Source organism: Malaclemys terrapin, chromosome 21, assembly GCF_027887155.1.
Source record: "Malaclemys terrapin pileata isolate rMalTer1 chromosome 21, rMalTer1.hap1, whole genome shotgun sequence".
NCBI lineage: Eukaryota > Metazoa > Chordata > Testudines > Emydidae > Malaclemys > Malaclemys terrapin.
Window position 1 is genome coordinate 21,053,677 of NC_071525.1, and position 8,306 is coordinate 21,061,982.

General features: G+C 69.4%; 2 protein-coding genes across 3 annotated transcripts in view; one reads left to right on the plus strand and one right to left on the minus strand.

Annotated features, from left to right (window-relative positions):
• The window catches only part of MEGF8 (multiple EGF like domains 8), a 38,748-nt gene extending 33,400 nt beyond the window's left edge, over positions 1-5,348 (plus strand). Inside the window, 5 exon segments of the mRNA XM_054010623.1 lie at positions 164-356; positions 1,028-1,198; positions 1,377-1,507; positions 3,301-3,433; positions 3,744-5,348. Of these exon segments, the coding sequence (XP_053866598.1) occupies positions 164-356; positions 1,028-1,198; positions 1,377-1,507; positions 3,301-3,433; positions 3,744-4,925 (1,810 nt within the window). The 3' untranslated portion in view covers positions 4,926-5,348.
• A 383-nt stretch (positions 5,349-5,731) lies between these two features.
• On the minus strand, positions 5,732-8,239 carry LOC128826988 (zinc finger and BTB domain-containing protein 26-like). Of its 2 annotated transcripts, none has more exons than XM_054010609.1 (2): positions 8,158-8,239; positions 5,732-7,467 (listed from the first exon to the last, which is right to left on the minus strand). In XM_054010609.1, exon 2 carries the CDS (start codon positions 7,455-7,457, stop codon positions 6,321-6,323), a length of 1,137 nt encoding a protein of 378 aa, XP_053866584.1. In that variant the 5' UTR covers positions 7,458-7,467; positions 8,158-8,239; the 3' UTR covers positions 5,732-6,320. The 2 variants fall into 2 exon arrangements, with proteins under 2 accessions (XP_053866584.1, XP_053866585.1); XM_054010610.1 differs by lacking the exon at positions 8,158-8,239 and adding an exon at positions 7,832-8,112.
• Positions 8,240-8,306: the final 67 nt, after the last annotated feature.

The window sequence follows — 8,306 nt, forward strand, 5'->3', positions numbered from 1 at the left end:
GAAAACATTAAGAACAGTCCCACTTTGTCACAGGTGGTGTGGGGTAGGAGATCTGGGGGGGCTGCCTGGAGCGGGGGGCACAGGGGCACGCACAGCAGCTCGGCCCCAGCGCCCTGGGCAGGCGAGGGCTGTGGGCAGCTGGAGATCCCCCTTGTCCCCGCAGCGCCTCGGGGCTGTGCCGGCCGGTCTGCCAGCAGGGCTGTGTGAACGGGACGTGCGTGGAGCCCAACCGGTGCCGCTGCCACTTCGGCTACGTGGGCGAGAACTGCTCGGCGGAGTGTCGCTGCAACCGGCACAGCGACTGCGCCGGCGTCGGGGCGCGGGACCAGTGCCTGGAGTGCGCCAACAACACCATGGTGAGGGGGGGACCGGTGCCTGGAGTGCGCCAACAACACCATGGGGGGGAGGGACTGGTGCCTGGAGCGTGCCAACAACACCATGGGTGGGGGGGAACCGGTGCCTGGAGTGCGCCAACAACACCATGGTGATGGGGGGACCGGTGCCTGGAGTGTGCCAACAACACCATGGTGTGGGGGGGACCCAGTGCCTGGAGTGCGCCAACACCATGGTGGGGGGGGCATGGAGGGGTCTCTGGTCGCCCTGTGTGGTGGTGGGTGGTGACGGGTTTTAGGGGTTTCTGTTCATGGGGAGGCTCTGGGGTCACTGTGGGTGGGTGGGGGAGACGGGGTCGCTCTGCATTGGGGGGTGAAGGAAGGTCCCAGAGGGGGTCTCTGACATCCCAGGCCTAGCTGGCAGCTGCATTCCTTGCAGGGGGTGGGATCGTGGGGGGCAGGGGTCTCTGTGGGATTTAATCCCCCCTCTCCTGGCAGGGGCGCACTGTGGGGGATCGTGGGGGGCAGGGGTCTCTGTGGCGTTTAACCCCCCTCTTCCAGCAGGCGAGCACTGTGGGGGATCGTGGGGGGCAGGGGTCTCTGTGGCGTTTAACCCCCTCTCCTGGCAGGGGGTGCACTGTGGGGGATCGGGGGGCAGGGGTCTCTGTGGGGTTTAATCCCCCCTCTCCCGGCAGGGGGCGCACTGTGAGAAGTGCCAGCCGCTCTTTGTGGGCTCGGCGCTGAACGGGGGGACCTGCCGGCCCTGCCGCACCTTCTGCCGCGGGAACAGCGACGTCTGCATCTCCCGCGAGGAGCTGGGGGCCGCCCGGCGAGACCCCGCCCGCTTCCCGCTGGAGCCTGCCCTGGTGAGCCGGGCCCCTGGGGGGTGTCTCCCCGTTTCGCCCCCATTCCCTTAGTTCCCCCCCGTGTCCCAGGGTGGGGAGGGGCCGGGTCCCCCTGTCTTCCCCCCTCCCCTCCCCCAATCTGCAGCTGGGCCCCAGGGTGGGGAGGGGCCAGGTCCCCGTCTCACCCCTGTCGCCGCAGGTCCCAGGCTGGGCGGCCGAGGGGCCGGCCGAGGACGTGGCCGTCTGCGTGAACTGCCAGAACAACAGCTTTGGGGAGAAGTGCGAGAGCTGCCTGCACGGCTACTTCCTGCTGGAGGGCAGGTGCACCCGGTACGGAGCCGTGTGGGGGGGATGTACCCGGTACGGAGCCGCGGGGGGGGGGGGGCGTGCACCCGGTACGGAGCCGTGTGTGTGTGTGGGGTGCACCCAGTACGGAGCCGCGTGGGAGGGGATGTACCCGGTACGGAGCCGCGTGGGGGTGGGGGTGGGGGTGTGTGCACCCGGTACGGAGCCGCGTGGGGGGGGATGTACCCGTTACGGGGCGGGGGGGCGGGGTGTGCACCCGGTACGGAGCCATGCGGGGGCGTGAGGGGGGGTTGCACCTGGTACAGAGCCGCTGTTATCCGCCCACTCTAGGGCACCCCCTCACCCCGTTCCTGGGGCTCAGGCGTTGCCCTGTGGGTCTGTGGGGTCTTTTCCCAGTGAAAGAGCCTCACACACCAATACCCAAATCCTCTATTAACAGTCACCTGCTGCCCCCCACGCCCCGACGGCAGGGGCCCGTTCCCTGCTGGGTCCGTCGGGGGGATCGTCTAACAAGTCCGAGCCGAGTTCCATCTTGCACCATTCGTTAGGCAAGAGAGGGCCCACGCCGAGAAGCAGACAGACAATGGGGCTACGGGGACCATACACACAACTGGAATGCGGGTTTCACACCCAGCACGGGGGGGAAGCGGTTCCTTGCCAGCCAGACGCTCGGTTTCTGGGGGGAGCGGTGAGGACAGGGGCCTTCTGAGCAGCCCGACCTGATGTTGTTCTTCGAGCGCCTGCTCACATCCCTGCCGGCGCCCCCCGAGCTGTCGGGGGTTTCTCCCCCGTGGGGTCTATCGGCTCAGCCTGGCGCCCCGGTGTTGCTCCCAGCGCCGGTATAAGGGGCCCGGCCGAGCCTCTGCTCCCCTTCCCGCCCGGCCGAGCCTCTGCTCCCCTTCCCGCCCGGCCGAGCCTCTGCTCCCCTTCCTGCCCCGTCAGCCCCCGCTCCCCTTCTCGCCCGGCCGAGCCCCCGCTCCCCTTCCCGCCCGGCCGAGCCCCCGCTCCCCTTCCCGCCCGGCCGAGCCCCCGCTCCCCTTCCCGCCCGGCCGAGCCCCCGCTCCCCTTCCCGCCCCGTCAGCCCCCACTCGGCCTTGCAAAGTGTGTTCGCGGGTTTCTGTAAATGGCTCATGGGGTTCGAGTACCTCGGACTCCCCTGTGTGGGGCGGGGAGCCCGTCTCAGTCACCGGGGTTTAGCAGGGCTCTTCCCGGGCACGGCCTGCGCCAGCCAGCGCCGCACTTGAGTTGTCTGAAGTGTCTGGGGGAGGGGCGCGGGCCGGGCCGGGGGAGAACAGACAAACGGGCAGATGGGTAGAGCGAGACCCCTCCTCGGCAGCCTCCGGCGCTGCCAGCAGCACCACCAACCAGCCGGTTCGCCTGGGGGCGTTCATCATCGCACGTTCCATCGCAATCGACGGTGGGTTTCTACTGGGGTGCAGCGAATCGGCTCCGCGGGCCCCTCGCACTGCTCGGAAGAGGGAACCGAGGGGCGGGGCCTCTGCAGGCCCCCTATACCAGCGCTAGGAGTGCCTGACACCGGGGCGCCGGCGGGGCAGGGTGGGTGCAGCGCTCGAAGCGCAGGTCACGAGAGGCAGGGAGCCGGTTTTGTAACGATTTAGAGGGAACGTGAGGATGACTTTCGGCTTCCTGCCCCATGGCTGCTGGTCCCCTCAGCGCGGCTGTGGGGCCGGGCAGGAGCTGGGGGGCTGCGCCCCCAGGGCCAGCGAGCCCAGCCCAACATCTCCTCGTGCAATGAGCCCCCCCTTGCGGTGGGGGTGGGGCCGGCCCCCACACGCTCTGACCCCCCCGCCCCCCAGGTGCCAGTGTAACGGCCACGCGGACACGTGTAACGAACTGGATGGGACGGGCTGCCCCTGCCAGAACAACACGGAGACGGGCCCCTGCCAGAACAGCGCCCAGGCTGACAAGAAAGACTGCTACAAGTACCAGGTGGGGGCGGGGCCTGGGGCCGGGGGCGGGGCCAGCCAGGGCTGCTACACGTACCAGGTGGGGGCGGGGCCGGGGGCGGGGCCAGCCAGGGCTGCTACAAGTACTCTGGGTTGGGTGGGGCTGAGCCAGCGGGAGGGGGTGCTCAAAGGGAGCTGTGTGGGGTAGGGGTGGGGCTGCAGCTGGGGAGAGGGGGAGGGGTGCTCAGAGGAAGCACTGTGGGGCAGGGGTGTGGGGGCGGGAGACCTGTGTGGGGCAGGGGCTGAGCCAGCAGGGGGTGCTCTCACTGACCCCGTTCCCCTCCCCCCTCCAGTGTGCCAAGTGCCGGGACTCGTTCCATGGGGCGCCGGTCGGGGGGCTCCAGTGCTACCGGCTCATCTCGGTGGAGCAGGAGTTCTGCTTTGACCCCACCTCGCAGAGCAACTGCTTCCACCAGCCCAACCTGCAGCACCTGGCGCGCGGCCGCACCGTGCTCTTCGGCGTGCAGCCCAAGTTCACCAACGTCGACATCCGCATCACCGTGGACGTCACCTTCGGCGCCGTCGACCTCTTCGTCTCGCCCGCCTACGACACCTTCGCCGTGGACGTGGACCGGGCCACGGGGGTGCACGGCGTGCGGGTGCTGGCGCCGGGCGGGGCCGAGGGGGGACCCAACGGCACGGCCCCGCCCCGGCTGCGGGAGGAGCGCCCCCGCGGGCTCATCACCTACCTGACGGTGTGGGAGCCGCAGGCCGTGCTGGTGGTGCGGGGCGTGCGGGACCGGGTGGTGGTGACCTACCCCCATGAGCTACACGCCCTCAAGTCGAGTCGCTTCTACCTGCTGCTGCTGGGGGTGGGCGCCGGCCCCAACGCCAGCGACTCCCAGGGGCTGCTCTTCTTCCGGCAGGACCAGGCCCACATCGACCTCTTCGTCTTCTTCTCCGTCTTCTTCTCCTGCTTCTTCCTCTTCCTCTCGGCCTGCGTCCTGCTCTGGAAGGCGAAGCAGTTCCTGGACTTGCGGCACGAGCAGCACCGCCAGCTGCAGGAGATGACCAAGATGGCCAGTCGCCCCTTCGCCAAGGTCACGGTCTGCTTCGAGCCGGAGGCCGGGCCCCAGGCCGCCGACCTGGTCTTCCTGCCGGCCCGGCCCCACAAGCCGCCGCCGCTGCCTGTCCCCCCGGCCCTGCCCAGCCGCCTCAAGCCCTACCCCGAGGCCCCCTACTCGGCCCACTTCCACCGCTCCGAGCCCTTCCTCTCCCACCTGCTGGGCTACTCCTACTGCACCTTCCGCGTGGGCCCCGTCACGCTGGAGCCCACGGACGACGGCATGGCCGGCGTGGCCACCGTGCTCCTCCAGCTGCCCGGCGGCACCCAGGCCCCCAACCGCACCTGCCTGGGCTCCGCCCTGGTCACCCTGCGCCACAACCTGCAGGACTATTGCAGCGGCAGCCACGGGGCCGGGGGCGCCCGCAAGGGGCTGCTGAGCCACGACAACCTCACCAGCATGTCGCTGTGACACCCCCCCCCCATGGTGCTATGACCGGCTACGCCGACCCCCCCCATGGTGCTGTGACCAGCCACGACCCCACCCCCCAGCATGTCACTGGGGGCTGCCACAGATGCTACCCCTCTCCCCCCCCCCCCCCCCCATGTGGACATTGGGCCTGGCAGCGTGGACAGCCTCCCGTGGACATTGGGTCGCAGCAGCTGCCTGGAGAAGGATTCACCTTGGACGGGGGCACCTGGACCCCCCATCCCATGAATGGGGGACTGTGTCCAACCTGCTCTGACCCCCTTCCACGAGAGCCCCCCCTGGCTCCAGGGGGCTGCTGGGGGCGTTTGATCCTACAGTCGTCTGTGTTCAGTTAATTCCTGTATTGAAGGGGGAAAGAGCCCCCCCCCCCCCGTGGGGAATAAAGAGACCAGCCGGCTCTGCCTGCCCCTCGTCTGCGTGTGTGTGTGTGGGGGGGGAGATGGGGGGGATTGTGCTGCTGTGGAGCCAGTCCCACCCCCACCCAAGGGGCTGCGTCCCCGTTGAACCAGCCCCACACTGGACACAGCACCCCCCTCCAAAGTCCATGGCTCTGGCAGCGGGCTGGGGGGGAAGGAGACTCCAGGCCCAGAGGAGGGGCCCTGGCTGGGGGGGACTCCCAGGCCAGCTGGCCCAGGGGCAGGAACCAGAGGGGTCAGAGCTGGGCTCCTCCCACATCCCCCCCCCCACTCCTGACCTGCAGCCCCCCGCTAGCCCAGCCTGGCCCCATAGTGACAGTGGGTCCCAGCAACCCAACCCCCCCCCCCCCCCCCGGCACAAACGCAAGGAGCTAGTGTGAAAAGGCAAAACTTTATAGGAATAAAGTGTGTGAGATTTCCCCGCCCCAAGGACCGGAGCTGGGGGGAGGGGGAGGTGCCCCTGGTGCTGGGGGTGAATAAACAGGTTTACAAGAGGGATTCACCCTAGGGCTGCTACCGCTCTCCCATCCCACCCACCACCAGAGAACCCAGGCGTCCTGGATTCCCCCCCAAGTCTTTTGGATCCTAGAGAATTTGGGGGTCATAAGAATGAATATTCTCCCCACCCCCAGCGAATGGTTTGGGCTGAGAGCGTCACCCTCAGCAGAGAATGGGCTAGTCCTCTCCTGGGCAGACCCCCTTCCCGCCAGGAGGGAATGGTCAGGCCCATTAGCCCATCTCTCCCTCTCCCCCCCCAGGAGGGAATGGAACAGTCCGTAGTATCCCTGTAACTCCAGGAAGGGTGTGGCTGTGCCAAGCGCCCTGCGAGCCCCCATGGCTCACCCCATGCAGGGGAAGCTGTGGGTCCCTGACCCCTCCCCAGGGGAGGCCGTGGGTCTGCGAGCCCCCGTGGCTCGGTCCGTGGCCCCTCCCCAGGGCGTCCCGTGGCTTGGCCCCGCGCTCAGCCGCAGGTCCCGGCGCTGATCTCCTCGCTCTCCTCGTGGCTGTTCTGCAGCGTGCTCTTGCCGTGCAGCTCCTTGAGGTGGCGCCGCAGGCCCGGCTTGTGGGTGAAGTGCACGGCGCAGTAGTTGCAGCGGTGGGGCTTGCGGCCGCTGTGCAGGTTGAGGTGGTCCTGCAGCGTGGCGTTCTGCGTGAAGCACTTGCGGCACACGGGGCACTGGAAGGGCTTGAAGCCGGTGTGCACGCGCAGGTGCCGGGTCAGGTTGCTCTTCTGGGAGAAGACCTTGGCGCAGCGCAGACACAGGAACAGCTTGTGCTCCCGCACGTGGCTCACGAAGCCGGCCAGCTGCGGGAACAGCCCGTCGCAGCGCGGGCACCGGTAGGGCCGCTCCAGCTCCGGCGCCTTCCTGCCCGCCCCCAGCCCCGCCGGCCTGTCCTTCCGGGCCGGCTCCAGGTGGCGCCGGCGCAGGGGACAGCCCCGCCACGGCCCCCCCAGCTGGGCGGGGGGTGGGGGGCAGGGGAAGGGGCCCCCCGGCGCCGCCTCGTCCTCGTAGCAGCCCTGCAGGTAGCTGCGGGTGATCTCCACGGCCGAGTTGAGGAGGGGTAGGGAGATCTCCGGGGACGGGGGGCTGCTGTGGGAGCGGCACGCCAGGAAATCCCCGGCCCCCTCCGCCCCGTCCTGCTGCCGTGCGGGCAGGGGGCTGGGGGAGGCCCCCTCCTCCTCCCTCACGCCTGGCGCCGCCTCGGCCTTGGGCACCAGGTAGCGGGAGACGGCCTGGGTGCAGCGCTCCACCACGTGGCCCATCTGCAGGAAGGAGGCGGCCGTCAGGTAGTTGACCAGCTCGGGCAGCGGCACCTCGAGGCTGCCGGTGTAGCAGGAGAGCAGCAGCTGGCGGCCGATCTCGGGGCTCTGCAGGAGCGAGACGGACACCTCGGGCGAGTCGCTGAGCAGGAACTGGTCCCGCAGGAAGGGGGAGCAGGCGGCGAAGACCACGCGGTGCCCCGGCACCCGCAGCTCGTTCACCTGCACCGTCACGTCGCAGAACCGCCGCTGCGCCCGCAGCTGGTCCATGCGCCGCAGCACCCCGTCCCCGTAGCTGGGGAAGCGGAAGTGCAGGCGCTCGCCGGCCGGGGCCATCCTGGCACAGCTGGGGAGAGATGGGGGTCAGACACCCCACAGCACAGATCCAGGGGGGCGGGAGTGGGTGACGGGGGCTGGTTATTTTGGGGGTTTATGGGGTGGGTGGGGGAGGGGTGTTGTGATGGGGAGGGAAAGGGCAGGGAATTATAGGGTGGGGGAGGGGTTGTGGTGGGTGGGGTATTGTGGGGGAGGGGCAGGGTATTATAGGGTGGGGGAGGGGTGTCATTACAGTGGTTGGGGGGAGTATTATGGGGTGGTGGGTGGGGGAGGGGCGGGGTACTAGATTCCTCGGGTCTCTGCCCCGCTCTCACCCTGGGAGCCCCCCGCCCGGTGTTATTCCCGACCCGTCTTTACGCCATTTGCGTAGCCACCTCCAGTCTCGGCGGCGGCCGCTCTTCCACGCCCGCGTACTTCGCGCTCCGCCGTTTGCGCAGCGGCCCGGCTGTTCTACGCAACGTGCGCAGCCGTCCCCGCACCTGTCAGCTGGTCACGTGACGCCCACTGGGGCTGCAGCCGGCGGTCCTTACGCCAATTGCGTAAAGTCAGCGCTTGCTTACGGTGTTTGCGCAGCGCCTTTCCTAACAGCTATTCCCGAACAAGGCTTACGCGCTTGACGTAGCGCAGCGCGCTTCTCCCCGGCGCTACTACGTACTTTGCGTAATCCCTGCCCCTCTCCCCTCCGCGTCCCCGCCCTCACCTGGGCCGCCTCCCGTCCCGGCTCCGGGGCCGCCTCGGCCTCGCCCCGCCCCGCGGGCCGCTCACCGGCCCCGCCCGGCCGCCGCGCGCCGCGCCAGCGCCGCCATCTTGGCCCGTCTGCGGCCGCCGGCCGGGCCTTCTTCCCGCGGA

Bases quoted from the DNA above. Each gene is read 5' to 3' on its own strand.
- LOC128826988 (XM_054010609.1), bottom strand. From the start codon at position 7,457: ATGGCCCCGGCCGGCGAGCGCCTGCACTTCCGCTTCCCCAGCTACGGG.